This window comes from Crocodylus porosus, unplaced genomic scaffold (genome assembly GCF_001723895.1).
Source record: "Crocodylus porosus isolate Cpor-Errol unplaced genomic scaffold, CroPor_comp1, whole genome shotgun sequence".
NCBI classification, from domain to species: Eukaryota; Metazoa; Chordata; order Crocodylia; family Crocodylidae; genus Crocodylus; species Crocodylus porosus.
The window spans coordinates 70,148,401-70,170,326 of NW_017728906.1; the positions used below are offsets into that span (position 1 = coordinate 70,148,401).

The following is a 21,926-nucleotide window of genomic DNA, read 5'->3' on the forward strand; positions in this document are numbered from 1 at the left end:
GCTTTATGTGCCTGTTTAAAGTTATGACAGGCTCTCTGAGCTACTCACAAACAAACAGCACTTGCCTAGAACCTCTAAAGCATTGTATGCTGTGACCTACCCCTGGCACACCCAACCCACCAGCTGGACCTGTACAGTAAAAGGGAAACATGAGGGGGAAAGCCTAATGTCTACCTTTTACTGTGATCGCACAGGTGATGGCCTCAAACACAGATGCCCTCTCATCTCTTTATTCAAAGAAGCAGTGCAAACAATCAAAAGTACACTGGAAACACAGCAGGAAAAATAATTGTCAAAAGGAAAATTAATAGGAAGAGAGAAAGAGGCAGCATATACACCCTGCATGGGATAGTCCACGTCATCTAGCAAAGGGCCTGGCTTAACTGCATAACCTTCTACTGCGGTTCTTCAACAAGATGTACTGAAAGTTAAGAGTCAGGGATGAGAATCCTGGTAGGCAGGATCTAATGAGAATTACATGCTGTCATTACTTACAGAAATCCAACATGTATTTGTGGCTCTTCACTACTGGTAGCATCACCATAAACAGGTTCTTCAACATCCTCATTCCTAAAGAAAGAAATAAAATAAAAGACGACAGCTGTAAATCACACACTGATTTATAGCAGGACTTTATTTTATGATTAAAACTTATACAGAATCTGCATAATGCAAAACATAATTTGTTTTGTGACTTGCACTATTTAACAAGTCCTATCAAAAAGCTTGACTTGCTAGTTTAAAAAAAATTACTATCAATTTAATTTTTTTCTTCTCAGCTGATGAAATGCTTATGACTAAAATAATAACGTTAAAGGCTAACAGCTTTATTTAAATTTTGTAAACTACTCACAAAGTAAAACAGGAACACATACTTGATATGAAATTATATCTAATAAAGGAACAAGTGTAACTTTCTTAAAGTACTTAAAACTGAAATTTCTGTATCCAAAATATTTATTCTTGGTATACCCTGTTTCAAATGAAAGAAAATATTCCTTATTTTAAGTAATGGCAGTTGAAAGAGAAAGGAATCTCATTAGGGATGCCTAAGGAAACCACATCATCTATGGAGGAGTGGATAAAAACTGGAACGGGACCTCCAATGTCTGTCAGGCAGAGCATGGTCTCTCTTGGTTGGGAAAAGATACAGCTAGAAGTAGTTTGGGTAGCCAAGGTGAATAAGAGGCCATAATAGGGTCCCATTAATCATCTATCCTCTCTACTCTCAAAGTATCTATAAGTGTTCTGAGCTCTGGATATCTTCTGACACGAGGAGGCTAACAAGAGTGAACATGCTATATCCTCTGGCTGTTCTGATGGCCTCAGTGCCAAAGAGAGGATTCTCAGGGAACTCTGTAGAAAAAACACCGGGGGCCCATTTCTGTCAGTGAAATGGAGATAGAGAAAACAGTACAGAATTAGACTCTGTAATATATGCCTGTAAACCACCAATCCAGGCCATTATGGGTTTAAGGAACAGGCGTGGTTTGTTTTCTTAATAAAAAAATTAACAGGGTTGCCAACAGGAAAACTATATTTAGAGAAAAGTTAAAGATGCTACAGATTTACTGTGGTCTTTAAAGTGACAGCAAGAAGCTTCAACTGAAACCAAACAGAGGCTGAACACTGAAAACACAGTAGGCATATTCTACCTTTTATGTTCTTATTGCACAACACAAAAATGTCAAGGTACGTGCAAATTGCACCAGCAATACTATCCAAAAATCCAAGTTTGAATATGCAAAACTCACTTGCACTCAAAGTGGAGCATGCAATGGACAATCACTTGATGGAAAAATATTAGATTTTGCTTTGCTCTACAGCTATCAATAATTTTCATGCTCAACATGAAGCAAAATACTGAAAATCGGAATCCAGCTATTGAAAAGGTTATTAGTTCATTTAATCCACGTTCCTGGATTACGTTACATTGGTAATTGATAACTGATTAGGAAAGGGCCTCCTACTGCCCCTTCTCCATAGTCCAGTGGATATCAATTTTAGATATTTTCCCTGATATTTCCCCAAAGGACTTTAAAATTATTCTTCCTCAGTTTCCATTATTAATAGAATGTTCCCCTCAGAACTCTCTTAGCCTACTTTTTCCAGCTGCTCTTTTACAAAATGTTCAAATACTGTGAAGCTTACTCAAATAATTAAGGGAAACTAAAATACATTTTAGTTTTAAACTGTTTCCACGTTAAAGTCAATTATTTATTCTCTTAATTGTTGCTGTAAACCTTTAAGTACCTAAACTGTAAAGTATATTTTCAGAATATCATTTTTATATTGATTCACCTGAAGTGAAATAGGTGAGTATACACACCTAAATCACAAACATGTCATAAAAAGCCAAGGAAGCCAAACTAATAATTCAGGAGAGAAAGGAGGAACAATTTTCATGGATGTCCATAAAGATACAAAAAACAAACTGGAAGCAACAAATACTTGTGAAAATGACAGTGGAATTGCATGTAGAAACAATTCCTTTCTAAAAGTTTTTAATTTAACCTAATATTTTTACATTTCTAAATGTTAGCAATTACCATTTATCCATTATCAACAGGATCTGATCCATTTCAGAAATTGATATTTTTGCAGATTGGTAGAAAAAAGTATATTTCCAGTTTATTATGCATTTATACACCTGACCTTTTGCTTAAAGCTTCAAACACGCCACTGTCACTAGCCAGTGAATAATCGGATAGACATGCTGAAACTCGCCTGGCTCTCCTCTCCGACCTTCTAGCACTGTCTTCACGCAGAGTTACAGCTATAACAGAAAAAAGCAAAGAAAGGTCAAATTAAGGAAATCTCTCATAAAATACTATACAGAGTGAATTCAAATCTCTCAAACTACATTTAGAACAGTTCATGAAAATACAGGTGCACATTTTTAGAATACCACCTCACCTTTGAAAAACACATACAGTAGATTTGAGTTCTTTTGTTGGAGAATTTCAAAAGGAAGTATGCGCCTAATTTCTTCATGAAAAGAATGAATAAGCTGATTTTCTATTTGTAGCAGTCCTTATTTTTTCTAGAGAACTATCATTGGGGCAAACCTTAAATTACTTTAACCCCAGCCTATACACGCATAGCCACTTTAGTAGCTTTATTTTTAGTATTTATCAACTAACCATCCCTTAATGAACAAGTAATAAATAGGAAACCTCCATAAAGCATAAATCTTTTAAACTGGCTAAAAAAAAAACAATTTAAGAAGTAATCTGACACTGACGGTGTTTTTGTGGGGCTTTTTCGTTCTTAAATATTAATTCTAAAAGTATAAATATTGTTTGTATCATACCAGAATAGCCTCTTAATTTTTTTAAACAATCTGAGGTGCACTGTCATGATCATTGTGAAATTTTTGACTTTTAAAACAAATGTTGGAAACTAGTGAATTGAAATTACTCAAATGTAAGATGAACCCCCAACCCACCATCAGCATGGGGAAAAAAGCCCCTGAACTTATATTTGCATACAAAGAAGAGGGGAGCAGGCAGCTGTTCTAGTTCTGACTGGCCCTGAACCCAGGTCAAGGCCAGAGTCTGACCCAAAGCAGCCTGCCTGCCCCCCGCCAACCTTCCACCTATTTCTCTCCCCCTTTACTGTCAGGCGCAGCTGGGCTCCAGCTTGGACACGGTTCTCTCTTGGACATGGAGCACATGGAAACTCCTTCCCCTGCCTAGCCAATTAGGAGTGCCAACACTGCTGCATGGCAGGCAAGGGCTGAGCTTCCAGTGCTGTGCTCTAGGACAGAGCAGCCATGGCAGTGTCTGACAGCAAGAAGGGGACGAGGCAGAGACAGGGGGAAGCAGGGGTGGATGAGGCAGAGACTAGAGGGAAAGGCAGAGACTGTGTGGTGCTAGGGGATGGGAAATGTAGGTGGGGGGGAGGCAGGGTGGCTGCATGAGGAAAAAGTAAGACAGAAGGCAAGGGGGCCACCTGACCTCTCCCCCCAGCCACTGTTTTTCCTGCTGTAGCAGTGGGGGCCAGGGATTCAAGACAACCCTCCAGTACTTAGATTCTACAGCTGGAAAATTATAACATTTATTCATTTTCCATATATAGAATCTAGTTAGTGGGGAGGGGTCATCTTCTATTTGCTTAAATATGGTCAATTCTCTCTCTGGTCAATTCTCTCTCTTCCCATTGAATCATAGATAATGAAGGCTGGAATGGACCTCAGGAGGTCATCTAGTCCAACCCCTTGCTCAAAGCAGGACCAGCCCCAACTATATCATCCCAGCCACGGCTTTGTCTAGCCATGTCTTCAAAACTTCTAAGAATGGAGATTCCACAAACTCTCTTGGTTCCCTCCTAAGAACAACTTCAGGTACAAAAGTTATATTTACTATCACTATCAATCACAGACAGAAGTGATGACAATTGATGAATAATACTCCGTACAGTTTTGCGCACACAAATAGATATTGCAATGGTTAAATCTCTCATGTGCATATACCAATGACAGCACTCAAATTGTACACCCAATGTTTTGCAAAGTCAAACAGCCTACATTTTGAAATATTGTCCATAGTGTCTCCAAGATAGACTTCCAACTGATTTAATTAAAACGTTTCCTTATTGCAAGAACAACTAATATAATACCCACCCCCCTCCACCTCTCAAAGGCAGATTTTAAAAGAGAAACTGGGAGAGCAAGTCAAAATGTTTCAAAGATGGAAGGTAGCAAATGACAGCACTATAAAAGAAGAAAAAAAATAGGAAGAAAATTATACCCATTCCTGTCCAAGCTGAGATGCTTTACTGTGCCCTAACCTGCAACAAGTAATCCTACGTGTGCTCCGGGATGGTGCTTTAATTAGCATGACCACAGTGCTACATTTATTTAGTGTCCCGTGCTTCCAAATGATGGCCGGGGTGCTTGAACTAAAGCTTGGTCAATGAGCTTTAGTTAGTGTCCCTGCTGCCATTCTGAAGCATGGGGACACTAAATAGACATGACGAGGAGCTGTTGGAGCATGTTTATTAATATGCTACAGCAGACTCAATTAACAGAGTCTGCTCCAATGCATGTTAATTAGCATGCATCAGAGCAGATGTTTGGCATATATACAGGCTGGCTTTGCAACTGGCTTTTACATGAAAGTTAGCATTGATTACATTCCAGACTTATGCACCACTGATTTTAAGGATGTACAGGACTTAACCCTGTGCTCTTGGATGAACTTCTTGCCTTTCTGAATGCAATGTTAACTGGACGTTGTGTTTACTTAATATCATGCCTTCACAACAACCCTCAGGTTACAGCATATGTATAGCCTGCTTTTTTAAAATATCAATGGCAAACATTTTGGTTGGGATTACATTCATTATATTGTTTCCACTATATTGTTTCCACTTCCACAGGACTTGAACACAGAATTTTATTTTAACTAGACAACCTACCTCACTGCAATTCTCAGAGATATTAAAATGTTAAAAGCAAATTAAGAAAATAAGACATTGTGAAAATAGCACAATCTGGTCTGAAACTAGCATTCCAATTATTAAGAAGAGAAAGTTATCTTTTGCCTTCACAGATGAAAAACTAGACATATTAACACTTCATCCCAACCCAATTAAATTCCTAGCTTTATCTTTCTAGTAAATTTATGTCAGTGACCAGAATGTCCTATTCAAGCCCCTTTTAAATCAGCAGCAGTGTCTTTGATTCTACAGAAAGAACTAAGCTCTTGGATCACTACTTCCCAACTTAATGGTCCAGTAGAGATCATGTAAATTTCACTGTCACCAGAACGGACAACAATTTTTCAGCTCCAGCCAATTCATGGTGATGTGTAGCAGAAAAATAAGGAAATTATATTCCAAAGATGCAAAAGCTACTGAGAAAATCAGAAGTCACCTGAGAAAATCATCTGAGACAGGATATTTAATACTATTTGTTTCCTTTATGGACTGATCTATGTAAGAAAGCCGCACTAGCATAAGATCTGAATTTATATATTTAAACCAGTGCATTTCTTATTTTACCTTAAGGGGAACAGGTGCAACAAAACCAAAATAAGTGACTCATACTGAAATAAGTGTTCAAACAGACTTTTAACTATATCAATTGAAAGGTCATCTTAAGTTACACTAACACAAGTATTCCCTGTAGGCACAAACCTTTTGTCTCCTACTGTTAGATAGACAATTTGTGCAGATTCAGGAGACAAAAGTGAGGGCTATAACCATAAGCAGAACATTGCAGGCTCTTTCCTTTGGGGCTTCATGTTTCGGAAATTGTTCACACGGAAATACTAGACTCAAGAAGCCACGTGGTGATGTCATAAAAAAGTGACACGTTATAGAAATGTTGCTTTTATGTCTGCAGGCATAGAAAACACCTGATAATATCAGCATAGCACAACCCAAAGAATATGGGAGGTGGCAAATAGATCTTTGAAAAGAAAAGAAAATAAACATGAAAAGAGAAACTAACATTTCATTTAAGATATTGTGGCTTTATCAGAGTTAGTATTTCAAATTTGTTCAAGCTGTAAAATTTCATTCACAATGAAAAAAAAGTATATGCTTCTACTACAAGTAAGAAAGCAAGCCTAATTTTTCTCTCCAATGTTATAAGATTTCAGTCCCTAGACAAAAAATATTGAACACAATTTTACAATAGCTACTAGTGATATGGTTTCTCCAATGTTTGCATGACCAGCATGAGCTACCTTAAATAGGCCTAATTTTCAGAAAGTTGTAAGAAGTTACTTGAAAAAATGTGTCTTAATATAGGTGCCCAAAATCTAAGAAACCACAATCATTAGCTACTTTAAAAAAAAAAAAAATCTAGGCCACGGTTAGAGATATATATACATATGTTTTGCATAACAAAACATATTTTAATAACAACAACACAACTTCAAAAAGGAAGCTTACAGTGGAGGCACAAAGAGATCCTCACATACCACAGTGTTGTTAGGCATTAACAAGATATAATAAAGCTGAAACAAAGCTTTACAATAAAGCTTTCAAAACAGGTCTCCAAGAATTTAATAATAGCCAGGAATATGTTTAGTTGTTATAGCAAAAAAACTTAAGTGTGCCTTGATGCTTAAACATTATAGCATGATATCAAGCAAAATAAAAATTAGCACACCTTCACTTTTCTTCACATGCAAGTTGCAGAGAACACAGAACACTACACACGCAAAAAGACACACACTTGAGTGACAGGCAAATATAGCAAAATAAGTAATAATTTTAGGTTCACTTACAGCAATTTTTCTGTTGTGCCGCATGAGAAACAAGATACAAAATTAAAGTACACAGTGATAAATTATTTTTATATAGGCCATTTAATTTTTAAATATTCCACACACCACAATTCCCCAAAAATGCATTAAAGCATCTACTTTTGTGACAATCACCATCTTATCCTTAAGATAGCGTCGCAAAAAAAAAATATCAAGGAGGAATCACCTACCTTTCTGTTAACAGCTTTACAGGGACTCGAGAAAGATGAAACAGAATTGCACTTAAGCACTTTAAATATTTAACAGGGGCAGAACAGAATCCGGCCCCAAAAGAAGATAAACATTTAAAAATTCAGTGTTCTAGTTAAGTGATAGTTTTCTTCCTCTCCACCAAATTTTTTAGATCCTCCACAAGTGGCATGAATGTCATAGCTCACGCTTTTTTGTCCATGTCACTCTACCACTGCATATTTCAGCAGAATGTATAGTATGCTTTCAGGAGAAGTACAAAACATGTACTAGCAGCAGAGCTTCAAGTCAAGATGAAATCACAGACACAGGAGCCTGTAAGACTGCGACTGCATGCACTATGCATGGCTCACTTGCAACTTTTGCATCTTCTCCCACTTCCATGAGTCACAATTACTAAACATTTTGTTCGACTAAATACTTTAGAACGTTGCCAGAACTACACATTGTTCATTTCCAACTTTTTATTAAGAGACCAAACCGTTAGGTGGCAGCAACTAAGCACACTACATACCAACTTACTTAAAAGCCACAAAATAGCTCTAAAGGAGAGGCTCCCCAAGCTGGGGTTATGTGAGCTTGATATGCTATCAGTTCACCTCATAACATTAAGAAGGTAGCACGTGGACCAGCAAAGCCTGGGAACCTGGAACTGCTTCTTGAAAGCAACTGCTGTAAAAGCAAACCAGCTTTGGGGGACATAATCTAGGAACAGGCCCACATGCTTGACAGACCTCTAGAATTGGAACTGGTCCATACAGCACTTCTGGATCTGATTAGTATAGCCAGTTAGGGAAGCACTGTGCCCAGTCCAAACAGCTCTGGCTCTAAGTAGAGGTAATTAGAACAGATGAGTTTGGGTGGTGCTATGCCTGGCCAATTAGCTCTACTGAGAAGCAAGGCTAATTAGTACATCTGAGTGCTGCATATATTTTCAATTCAGCAGGCTCCTCAGGAACTGATTTTTCAAACTCAGGATGAATGTCCTGTTTCAGGGAGTCCCTAAGGTAACCAAGACACAGCTCCAAAATTCAAGGCTGTCCCAGAAAATGTGTGACAATTAATCAGTTTAGCTGTAATATACAATACAAACTAACGGAACCAGTGTATTTCCAGAGTTCAAAGTAGCAACCACCTCATTTTTCCCAACTCACTTCTAAATTTGAAACATTAAAAGGGAAGTCAAAAGAACAACAAGGTAACTATTTGGCCTTGCACTGTTGATTTTTTTTATACCCAGTGTAAGTGTTCCATACTATACACAGAGAAGAGCTGAAACCAGAAGAACAGGAAGGCAATCTAGTGACAAAAGCAGAGCGACTTGCTGCCAGAACTTTTAAATAAAAGGAAGGAATGGAAGTTGACGTGGAATGGGTAGAGAGCAAGACTGAAGCAGCACCCTAATCCTTCTTATCCTTACTCTCCTTATCTGTCTTAACCTTCCCCATTTCAGCATTCATATCAGGCCTTCACATTTACATTTCCTTGCTATACTGCAGAACTTTCCTCCCAAAAATCAGCTACCTCAAAATTGGGTTGTGTGTATGAAGCTGGGAAATTACTCTCCTGCCTCAGATAGAAGCATCCTGCTTTGACTCCTGCTTTGCAGTGCAGCAGTTGTGGTATTACTAATCAGGCAGCTGAAGCGATCAACTGACTTAGGGCCCTGTCACATGTTCACTTGAAACGGTTGCAATCATGGGAATGTAATAATCTATTCAAGTTAGTAGCTGTTAGGAAAGGGGTGGGCAAAATGCAGCCTACCAGGCCATTCTATCCAGCCTGCAGGGCCCCTAAAAATTTTAGAAAAGTAATATTAATCTGCCTTGGGCTGCCTTTCATGCAGCCCTCGATGGCTTGCCAAAACTCAGTAAACGGCCCTCCGTCCAAAATAATTGCCCGCCCCTGTGATAGGAGATCACCCTCCCCTGAAAGGAGATGGCTCTGCAACTCCAAGAGGGCACTTAACACATGATATTCTGCTTGTGTTTTAACTGCACTTAAATGTTAAGGTGCATACAGGATACCACTCTTAATGGCTCATTGTTCTTCATTCCACCGGTGTTAATGATCATCTCTCCTTTTTAAATAGCCCTCATGTTCCACTAATAAAGTTAAAAACAAATTTACTGCATGCTAGCTGCTCAATTCTTCAGCTCTTTCAAAATCATAGATCCATTCATGGAGACCTGCCCCTTCATTCTACCTTTCAGAAACACGGTATTCCTTATAGTATGAAGCATATTATATGTGAGAAAATATGGTACATTGGAAATGTGTTTGCTTTACTGCAATGGGTGAATTCATAATGTGGTTTTCTGATCTAAAACTGTCGTCTGTGTTTTTACAGAAAGCCTCTGCATGGTACTCACTTAAGCATATAACCTATAAGCTGTTGTTCAGAACTGTGCTTATTTTGGTCCAAATACAGTAATATGGGCATTGGCAATGTTTTCACATAGCAGATGTACATCTCACAGCCACATCTTCTGGAAGTATTTCTTGTGTTAAGAAAAGTAACGAGTCTGCACCAAAGTACTGGGGCTGAACAAGCTATTTAGATCAAAATGCTTTAAGTCAGTTCCTTCCCTTTCTTGAGTCATGTGAATGAAGCTCCTGTTAACTGACTGCAAAAAAGTGGCAATTATCAATTACAAGCATGTTTTCTATTTTATATGATATATTCTCTTTTGCCATATCTTTATAATGCTGTTTTGACAAATCATACCAAAATTCATGTTCCTTTCAGCCATTAGTGTAAAATTTGGTTGAGGTCTTTAAATATAATAAATACTGAATACATTTGCTTTACTAGAACAGCATTATCATGTATTGATTAATTAACCCACAAAATATTGTCTGAATAGGGCAAAAGCCTTTTGTATTCTATTAGCAGCTCCTAGTTTGGTTACACAAAATGGGAATTGGAAAGAAAATATTATATAAATACTGAAATTTTGAAATGTTACATGCTACATTTTGAAATGTTCATCTTTTGTTGATCTTTAATATTTATATACTTCTAACAAACTTTTTCATTTTCAGAAATCTACCCAGTTAAACTCCCACAAGTCCCTAGATCAACCAACAGTGGTTTCAGTCAATAAGCATAACCAGCAGCCCTGCTGTCACTAGGGAAGCCAGAGATCCTAAGCCAATTCAAATGAATCCTGCCAGTTCAGGATGGTTAAGTCAACCTGCTCCTGCTTGGTTTGAGAATTATAATGACCAACATAACAAGGAACTTCATCAACTTGAAGTGACTGTGGTTCAGAACACAAACAATACACTATTTTGGTCTTCACCCTATTTCAGGTTGATATACCAGAAGGACATATTGTATTTGATTGGGAGCAAAAAGAAATAAATAAAAGCCATTTCAAACTGGCTTTAAACAGCCTGGCCATATCCCCTCCTTGATAATACCCTTTTTGATTAATGATGTAGTAAATACCTGGTCAGAATCCTGGTGATGTGTACAGCACTGGGAGACTCCTCTTTACTTATATAATGATTTTTTAAACTACTGAACTTGCATTAAGTAGTGTAAATCAAAAACTAGGATCTTATGGCAACATAAATCTGCAAGTGTGTGCAGTAAGAGTCTAAGCTTGTCTGTTCTTTCTGCCTAAATTGTTTTTCTACATTTGAGATAATCCATAGCAACTAATGACATAATATTACAATACCACCACCACATAATAATAATAATATAAGAGAAATAGCACCAATTCTAATATAATATTCAAACATATTATTTTCAATAAATCAGATTATTCTCCCCACTCCTCCTCCATACCCCGCCCCAGTCATTGCTTGCTCTGTTGTTTCTTTCCCCAGCACAGCACTGGGGGCACAAATGTTGACAGCCCTTCAAATCAGATTCTATACATGGAAACAAATGTATAACTTTCCATACATAAAATCTACTTCTGGTGGGATGGGAGGCGAGTTAAATTCAAAATCATCTTGGATTTGGGTAAGTCCAGGAGTTTTCTTCCTAGACTGTTGTATACATGGTAGTTCATAGAAACAGCACCTGTAATGAATCACCCCAGTTCTGGCCCACGTAACAGACGGCAGATATAAATACCATGTCTTCTAAAAATTAAAATAGCTAGTAGCATTATAAACTTGCAACTTCCTGCCTGTCTTATACCATACAAAGGAAAAAGAAATGATTTGTTTGAACCAGTCAGATTAGTGACTACTAAGAACATGCTCTTTCAGTGGTCCTCTCTTTTTTGTGAGGGCTAAGTATCCATTAAGGGGTAACGGATGGTTACTGCTGTAACTTGTGTTTACTTTTCTCGTTAGGTTCTAGTGAGGATCTTCTGTCCATCAAATTTCCTATTATTAATTATGCATGTTTGGCATACAAATAAAAGTGACATGAGTCCAGCACAGCCTAAAACTGTTTTTATTCAGTATATTTCCCAAGAAGAACCAAACACTCTATTTTTATTAATGAAATTAAAATTACTGAAATAATACTGAAGTAAATTTCCAAACTGAATGCATCAAAAATCAAAAGGGGCATAGGTTGTAGCCATGTTGGTCTAAGGAGATAGGCAGACAAGGTTCTTCAGTTGAATCTGGTATCTTTTATTAGACGGGCTTAAGTAGTTGGGGGGGAAAAAATTTCCTGCTAAAAATTCCCCCCCCCAACTACTTAAGTTGGTCTAATAAAATGTATCAGATTCACCCAAAGAACCTCAAAAGTCTAATGCACCAAAACATCTCTAATGTATCAAAGAGCCACGACCCACAAACATTATCCTTCTGATTTACCTTTAACCACAAATCTATTTTACTAGCTAACATCTACTTACATAATTGCTTTAAATTAAATTGATGGGGGATAGATACCCTCTATTGTACTAGCATGCTTAGATTTTTATTTTATTTTTCATTATCCCTTATAAAGTCAGCCACATGAAATAATAATAAGGAAACAAACTAACCTCCACCAGTCTGGATATTTGCAAATTGTAGCCCCATTTCTCGCATTCCTTCATTGTCCATAGGGTAACTTGGAGTCTGAGATGAAGTTGTTCCTTGTGTATCATCATCACCCAATGCTGAGGCTTGAGCTCTAAGCATTTCTAGGGCTCCTATGCCAGCCATTTCCTCAAACCCTTCAGACATCTGAGCCAGTGGAGAATCCCGAGAAGCAGAAAGAAAGGGGGTATCTAGTGGAGAGCTTGGAGGAGACAGTGATGACAAGGAGGACCGTGAGGATAGGGATGCCAGAGACTGAGGTGTATCCAAGGACCTCCTTTGCTTATTGAAGTTAGAATGTCCAACAGAATCAGAGTACTGCACATCTTTAGTGAGAGATTCAAATGGAATTATGTCAAAGCGCAGATGCTGTCCAAAATCTGTGACATTATCTGATTTGTCATACTGTGGAAGGCCATAGATATCCGTAAAGCTGACTGAGCTGAGAGAACCCCTGCTGGATGCCAGCGATCCTCGGCTAGATGCCAGTGATCCCCTACTGCTGCCGGAGGACATTGTGAGGGTGCTAGCAGACAAACTTTAAAAAGGCAAGAGAGAGAAAAGTGACCCATTTATACACAACTAAAAACACAATATAGATACAAATACAATGACTCACATTAGGTAGATGATTTTACATACACACAGGGTGCATCTACATGTGCTGCTAGGGTGCCATTGTTACTTGCTTTTGGAAGTATTAAAAGACAGCACAGTAATAGACTATACTGCGCTGTGCGCACTGCACACAGTTATTTTTGTGCACTATATCTCTGTAGCAATGCGCTATAACAAGGGAGCGTGTCACTACAGCTTTTGCCTGTGGATGCTACATTGCCGTAGCATCATAGCCCACAGCGTCATAATACATGGATACTATTTGGCAAGTTAGACTTGTCTCCCTCTTCTCCTCCCTTATCCTCAGGCACAATGGTGACTAAAACAGTATGAAAGATAGCCAGAACAGGTCAGCACATCTGAAAAGGACTGGAAAAGAGGGATTATCACCCTTTCCTCAAATCCAGCTGGGGTTCCATGGGTTTTGATGGCCAGAGAGGTCTGGTGGGATGAATTCATAAAGCTGAGGGCCAGAAGCACCCATTGGATCACTTAATCTCAACTCATGTGTATATCACAGGGCATTAAATTTCACCTGGTAATGCCTGCACTAAGCTCAATAACTGTTTTTTTGGCTAAAGTATAATGTGTTTGGGAGAAATAAGCAGTCAATGAAACAAGGAAATAGTCACTTTACATAGCATGATACCCTAGCAAACTCAGAGTTTCCACTGAAAAGTCCCATGGGAGCTTGCAACAATGCCAGCATTAGTCCTATTCCTTCCACTATTCTCAAAGTACTGTAGAGAGAAAAAGCATGGTGTCGGGGGGAAGAGTGAACCAACCAGAGCCCAACTTTGGAAGCTGGTGTCCTGAAGAAAAAAAGGATCCTGAAAAGCTACTCCTATTAGTATATAGGTTAGTTTCTATATACTAATATTCTCAGACCTGTAGGGTTTCCCTGAGGATCTCATGACATTTTTACCTTTACCGGGAAATTTCATGTCTCCTCCCTGAAAATCCCTGCTTGGTGAGTATGTTGTCTTTAGATGTTAGAGTGGTGAATCTAAGTACATTTTACCCTCATGAACTTTCTTCCTATCCTCTAAATTTCTGCACAGCTATAGCCTGTCTTCATCTCTGTTCTCATTTCCAACCATTACCTCCCCTTTCATAACACAACAAACATTGCCATCACTTCTGTCTTTAGCTCTTAGGATTTTTTTTCAGCTCTGTTGCAGATACAGTACTTGAGTTTCTCCACCCAATTAAAATTTTTAGTTGTACATTTATCCTTATAGTAACACCCTATGAAGACCAATGAATTTTAAGTGGTCAAATACTTTGCTAGACTGCAAGCAGTGTATGTATTTCAGTACACAGGCTATGCTTACAGAAAACAGATGAACTAAAAGACCACTAACCATCTTTCATTTACACTACCAATCCACTGTAAAGGGTGTAAAAATAAACTGTTGTATTCCATTTGCATGTTCTTCTCTTCTGATGCAAATTTTAAAATGTAATTAAGACCCTCCTTAACATGTTAAACATGACATAAATGGGTGGCAGAGTGCTACACATGCAGCAGAATAAGCCACCACATAATGAGAAACAAGCAATAAAAATGTTCCATAAAATAGAACATTTTTATGGCTGGTTTGTATGGCACCTTGTATGGCTGGGCCGAAAATCAGCTGATTATCAGCCCTGCAGCCAGGACCACACCAGAGTCTGGAACAGCTCCAGGACTGAAAATCAGCTGATTGTCAGCCTCAGCAGGAGGCTCCTGGGGACTTTAAACCCAGTGCCTGACAGCTCTAATTTAAAGTGCCCAAAAAGTGAAACCCTTCATCTCCCTCCCCACCCCAGCTGGGAGCTTCTGATCCCCTGCACCCAGCAGACCAGCCAGAACTACCAGGTATGGGGCCAACAACTTCCAAGGAATGCACCAGTGCCAGTTTAAGACCCAAGTCAGAGCTGAAAATCACCTAATTCTCAATCTCAGCCCATGCAAGGGAGCCTAGTATCATGATCCCAGGCTCCCCCTGCAGCAACAAGTAGTAATGGTGTGACTAGGGTTTGATCACCAATTCTAAAACTGGACTTCCTGCCATGAATGTGTGCCATGGGACAGGAGGTATGACTGTTAGGACAGAGGATCAGGTCCCATCATACCATTAATGAACATGTACTAAGGGCCTAGATTTACTTAAAGAAAACAAAGCTTTTTCCAACTCACCTTTTTAACTGGGAGTGTAAATAGGAAGTTAAACGAGTTGCTTCTTCCAGCTGCATAAGCAAACAGTTCCTCTTTTCCTGCAACAGTATTCTATAATTTAAAAACATACATATATTATTCGCATTGCAATTGTACTTGAAATGGGCTAGGAGTATTCCAATCACAGAAGAACCACTTCTTGTTGCACTTCAGATATGTTGCAATACAAAACTGAATCCTTGTAGATTATCTTTTAGGGTCATATGCAGCGCGCAGGGGTGCACTGATAAGAGATTTTTTGGGCTGATACCTATAGTCAATTTTTAAGGAAGCATACCAGACGATATCGTTTTCCAATACACAGCCGGGCAGCTTGAAGAGCAGCGTCTGGCTGGTAAATCTGTTGTGGTGGAAGGGTTGTGGGGGGTGCTGGGCAGATTGAGGCCCCTGTGGTGAGGGAGGAAGGGAGTGGGGCTGGGGGAGGCACTGCCCAGGCTGGGGAGGCACTGCCCAGCCGGGGCAGGGCAGGGTGCAGGACATAGTCACGGCTCATCTGAGAGGTGCGGGGATGTACCCCAGGAGGGCATGAGGGGGTGTGTGTTCCCAGATTTGCGCAGGGTGAGGCGGGTAGCTGTGCAAGGCTCTTACCTGGTGGGAGCTGGGCCAGGCTGCGCTCAGGGCAGGCAATGGCAGTGTTGGGAGGGGGCTACAGAGGAGCTGCAGCCATCCCAAAATTCTCCATAGCCCCCCCGCACAACCCCCCCACCACCAGCACCACTAACCGCCCCATCCTGAGCGCAGCCTGGCCTAGCCCTCTGCTGGGAAAAGCCAGGGGCAGCGCCAGCCCCAGCCCACAGTGGCAGCCCACCCCATCCTGTGCAGATCTGGACAGCACATACCCCCATGCCCTCTCAGGGTATACGCTGCTCCCGCTCCCTATGCCCCCCCAGGCAAGCTGCAGCTCTGTCCCACATCCTACCCTGCTTTGGCTGGGCAGCTCCTACTCCTGCCCCTGCCCCTGCCCTAGCCCCACTTCCTCCCTCACTGTGGGCACCTCTGCCCACCTCCATGCCTTTTCCCTTCCCTTCCACCACAGACTTACTAGCTGGACCCAGCTCTCCAAGCTGCAAGACTGTGCTCCTCGTTGCCTATGTGCTGCGCTGCAGCTGCATGCATGCACGGAGCATTTATTGGCCATATCAGGCAAAAAAAGCCTATTTCCAATACAGTTAATTTTCTTTATATCAACCCCAATCCACTACTGGACTTACATATCGGTGCACCTCTAGCCGTGAGGGAATTCTCACTAATAGCACTGGAAACCAGGAGCTTTACAAGGTACTGTGAGAACTAGAGTAACTAAACCACAAGGAATCAAATGACAATACAAACTCATGGTGGTGAAGGTATACAAATACAATATCAAGGTCTTATATTAAAGTATCCAAGATAACATATAAAAAAGAAAAAAATCCTTAAAAGATAAACTTTGTTTCTTCCAAGCATCAACAATGTAGCTCAATCAAAATGCAGGACTCTGTCACAATATACTTGAAAATGTTCCTGAAAGTTGCCCAATCACCTTGACAGTCTGAGAGGAAAATTTAAAAGGGAAAAAACTGAAGAATGTTTTCCTACTAAGCAATTCAGAAGCAGTCTACATTCCTGGCCTTCATTCAACTAGAGTATATGCAAGGCGAGGAATGAGGAACCACTGGGAAAACACGTAGGAATTAATCTGAATTTAAAAATAATGTCCCAAGAGCTATATGGTAAACTGGAAAACTAGTTTTTGAATTTTGCTACTTATGTTTTCTTGAATTTTTCTCTTTTAAACAAAAGTTATGGCATAAAAACGCTTCCCCATTCACCACCCCCAAAAAAAGAAAACGTGACAATTCACTCAACACTCAAAAGTTTCAGTGTTTTATTTTTTCTTAAATCTATAAAAGAAAAAAATCTTCTAAAAAATTAAAGACAGGGTGATAATCTTCTAATCTTTTTTGTTTCTATCTTAGTATGCAGAAGCCTAGAGAAGTTAATACCTCAGTGCTGCAGTCACAAGTCAGCTGGTAACTAGAATGCTATAAAGTCACTTGGAGCCCATTTCAGGCTGGACATAAGGAAGAATTTCTTTACTGTCCGAGCCCCCAAGGTCTGGAACAGTCTGCCAGCGGAGGTGGTTCAAGCACCTACACTGAACACCTTCAAGAGTAAATTGGATGCTTATCTTGCTGGGATCCTATGACCCCAGCTGACTTCCTGCCCTTTGGGCAGGGGGCTGGACTCGATGATCTCCCGAGGTCCCTTCCAGCCCTAATGTCTATGAAATCTATGAAACTGGAGACACTACATTTACCAACTTGTCTACTAGGAACTGAGGAATACCCCATTCCAAAAATCACACATTCTGCCCTCCATGTCTGGAATGGCGGCAGTATGCCCAATTCCTGCAATTGGGCATAAAATTTCTCAGATCTCAATTCTACATGTATATTAATTTATGTCTGAGGCCTTGGGACATCAGTCTGAAGACCTGTCCACAGAAAGTCCCAACAAAGTCTCTCACAACTGCTAAAATAATGATGCAGAGGTCTTGATGGGAACATAGTAAAGAGGAAATGAAAGGGAAATGTTTGGGATAAATGAAATTAAGCTGTTAATGTACTAGGGAAATTCCAGAAAAACAAAAAAGCAGTATCCTCCAAAAAACTTCAATTAAAAGTTAACATGTACTTGTACTTTACTGTACAAGTAAAGAATTATTCAGCTGTTTAATACTACATTTTAAATAGCAATAGATAGCCATTACATATACTTAAACAAGAACCAGAACTCTTTTGGATGTGGAGTAGAGAGTGGAATTTGGAAAGAGAATTTTTGAGTCAAATATTTTCTATCACTAACAGGCTTAAAAATAAAATCTGACAAACTACAAGAGTTAAACTAGACTTTGGTGTTATACATACTTTTTTATATATATATACAAAAATAGAGCTCTTAACATACATTATTTTAACTGTTTTAACTCAAGTTCTTGCTAGCATTTGAAATATCAAATATCACACTGGAATGCTGGTTTCCACAGCACAGATTACACCATGGAAAAATAACTTGCTTTTCCTGCCAGCACAGTATGCTCTACTAACATGAGACTCCCAAAACAACCAATAAAAATTTACTACACTACACTGTAAAGCGAACTCCCTTCTCTGTCAATTTTTAAGCTGAACTATCAACATAAAGCTATTACAAAAATCACAAATAATGTCATACAAAACATTAAACACTTATGCTATGAATCGTCTATTATCTTTTGGATTTACTGCCTAAAATAAATATTCAAGGGAAATAAAATTCTGCAAGCCTGTATGAAGTAGTCATGTTCAGTTACATAATAAGAGTACTTAAAAAAAAAAGTTCTACTATTTACATAATATGGCACTGAAGTTGTAAGCGTAGTTTTGTTCAAGTGTCATAGTTGGCATTTTACCATTAATTCATGCTTCAACATGTTCCAAAAATCAAAAAAAAGAATGCCTTAGAAAATCTCATTTGGGGATGCAGGGGGACAATGACTTTAAGACATGGAAAAATATACTAGATAGAAGTATTTCTGCTGAAGTGAAAAGTTTCACCATCAATAAAGTTTAGCAATATTATCTAAATATTAATTTTTTCATGAAACTCAAGTATTAATTATTCAGGATATGCAAGTTTGACAGAGAAGCTCTCTCTATACATTTGAAACAGTTTATAAATAGGGACAGTTGACTGAAATACAAAAAAATCAGACTTTTCTTGGTTCCTTGAATTAGGGTGAAAATTTGTGGCACCTTAAAATAAATCACCTAAAATGTTTTTTGTTTTCATTAAGAACAGAACTTCATATTGATTTTAACTATAAAAATACCTACAGTGAAGACAACATTTTAGGAGCATATCTGGAATCCAACCAAACTGTATATAGGTAAAAGTAATGGGAAAGGCATGTACACAAATGTATCATAAAGCTCATCTTTGATGGGGACAAGTGCTGAGTATGGGAGAAGTCTCTATAACTAATACTAATCCTATTTCTAACTCTAGAATCCTACCAACTTCTCTCTCTCCCCATGTCTATTTTGGTGTCCCCAACCATTCTGCAAAGTCCAGTGGCATGCCCTGCAGGTCAGAGTTTTTCCAAGCAAACTTAAAATTTAACTTGATTTAATTCTGATCAATTTCACTGTCACTAGAATCTGAACAGAAAAAAAAGAATCTGAATTCAGTTGATTTCACTCTAATGCTACTGCAGAAGCCCTATGAAGTGTGTTTTGAAATACAGGTGCAGTCAGTAAGTGCTGACTGGAGCTCTAGCCTTTCTCTAAGCAAAGTGCACTAATTATCCTGACAAGAATTACATTTACAGCACAATTAACATGTTAACTGCACCACAAATTGTAACATGACACACTCAACCAACTTACTGTGTGATACAACAGCAAACCGGCTGTAAAAACTTCATATTTCATGTGCCATATTTAATACAGAGCAGCTTTGTGGCTGGTTTATATCACACTTCAAATTCAATGCGTGGCATGTGTCCCAGACCTATGCTGCTCTGTGCCCCACCCTGAGAATCCACTGACTGACATCAAGGGGTCAGCCATAGGGTCTGAGACAGTCACCTCAGGTCCAATCCCTGGGATTAGGCAGAAGGCAGAACCCGAGTCCTGGACCTGAATGTCTCCTGTCCAACCACCAAAAGTATCCCCATGCCTGGCTTTTAGAGATGTTCCCCCACCTAGACAACCCCCCTGTGTGCCTGTTAAAAGACACCCTGGTGCAGCCCATCACTGAGAAACTGATACCTCAATGGTAGACCGCACTGGTGTTGCCAGTATCTGGGGAGCCCAGCTTACAGAATCCTGTCCTCCTAAACTGATCTCCTGGCACAGGCGATCTAGCAACTGGGATCTGAGGAATTTTATCCTTGATCCTCAAAACTGTGCATTTGATTTTGCACAACTGGCATGACAGGATATGTGATTTTTGGGATCAGACATAAAATTCCTTAGAAACCAATAGCATGATCAAATGCCAAGGGCCTAATAGACACAACATTTACATCTCTCAGAAATCTGATGAAATTCCTCATTCATTTCAATTGAATGCACTCATATCCTGTGACAGACAAGAAAATTATTTGATTATTTCCAAACCTTTCAGTGGCTCCATGAGCAGAAGTAGCCCGAGCACACCGAATTTCATCCTCCAAGCGCCGTTTTTCTTCCTCCAAACGTGCTAAATCTTCTGGAGATCGTCTCTGCTGACTGATAAGCTGTAATTCTTGAAGAAGAGCCTCTTTCTCTTTTATGAGCTGAAGACGGTCCCTGTCCGCCTCAGCCATTCCTGGCCAAGATTCATTATCTAGCAAGGCCAGCTGCTGCTGTATATTGGAAACCCTTGAAAATAAAAAAAAGAGCAGAAAAGACAAAGATGTAGATCAATAATAGGAGAAGAAAAACAACAGATTCTGGTAAGCAGAATCATTCCCAGTTTACTTTCCACTTCCTTACTTCAACTTAGACTCTAAGCAACATCTGAATTTAATAGTGCCAAATCAAGAGGTAACAAACTTAAACTTGACATCTACCATCTGTAAGTTTAATTAAGCAATATTTAAACTGTATTAACACTAGAATGGACAGGGTTATGATAGTAATTTTGCATTATGTTAATTCATATTCCAGAGCTGTTGCAATTACGATGCATCAAAACTCCCACAATGGGAGAAGGGGATGGGGAAAGAGGGGCTACTGCCCTGACTGCCAACCTGGGGAAAGGAGAGGGGAAAAGAAAGAAGTACCACTGCTGTCAGTTGCATGTTCACATTCACTAACAAGAAGTTACTCCTTACTAGGCCTGTGTGAATAGGGGAGTTTTCAATTCGGATTCAGCCAATTCAGAGGACAGCGATTCAATTCGGCGATTCGAATCACTGTCCCCGTTCAATCTGGCTGAATCAGAGTTGAAGATTTGGCACAGATTCAAATCAGCCAGAGAAACGAAGGCACAGCTGGGTGGCTGCAAGTTCTCCCCCAGGTGGGAGAACCACAGGAGAAGCCACCATGCTGCCCTGCACAGCCCCAACCCCTGCCCAGTCCCAGCACTTAAAAAAAATACAAAGAAAAGAAAAGCCCCACACTCACTGGCTGCAGTAGCTGTGACTGGGGCCTCTAGGCACTCGTGGAAGAGCTCCCCGGCACAGCACAGGGCACTGGAGGGCAGTAGGGATCACCCCCCGCCTGGCACCCGTGCAGCAGTTGTTGCATTGTGTGGGTGCAAAGCACATGGCATCCTGCCAAGCCACAGTCTGGGAGCTGGGGTCGCTGGGGCTGAGTGGTGCCGGGTTCTGGCTGACAGGCAGAGTTGCCCCAGCTCCCAAACAGCACATGGCACCTGCCTAGCCACACTGCACCCACACCATGGGACAGCTCTTGTGCTGGTGCCAAGCAGGGTGGGAGGGCAATCCCCACTGACCCCCATTGCGTGGGGGGGGACACTCTGCCATGAGCCCTCAGAGGCCCTGATCAGCGCTGCCAGAGCCGGTGAGCACCGGGCTTTTATTTATTTATTTAAAGTGCCAGGAGGCAGTTGGGCAGGGTAGTCATGGAAGTTTCTCCCATGGCTCC

The 21,926-nt window shown here is 39.9% G+C and overlaps 1 protein-coding gene across 1 annotated transcript in view; it reads right to left on the bottom strand.

Moving 5' to 3' along the window:
- WWC3 (WWC family member 3) overlaps positions 1-21,926 on the bottom strand; it is a 114,266-nt gene that overhangs the window by 32,630 nt on the left and 59,710 nt on the right. Inside the window, exons 8-12 of the mRNA XM_019529344.1 lie at positions 20,454-20,696; positions 15,271-15,360; positions 12,434-13,008; positions 2,656-2,776; positions 496-570 (exon numbers count right to left, since the gene is read on the bottom strand). Coding sequence (XP_019384889.1) covers positions 496-570; positions 2,656-2,776; positions 12,434-13,008; positions 15,271-15,360; positions 20,454-20,696 — 1,104 coding nt within the window. The remainder of the gene's footprint in view (positions 1-495; positions 571-2,655; positions 2,777-12,433; positions 13,009-15,270; positions 15,361-20,453; positions 20,697-21,926) is intronic.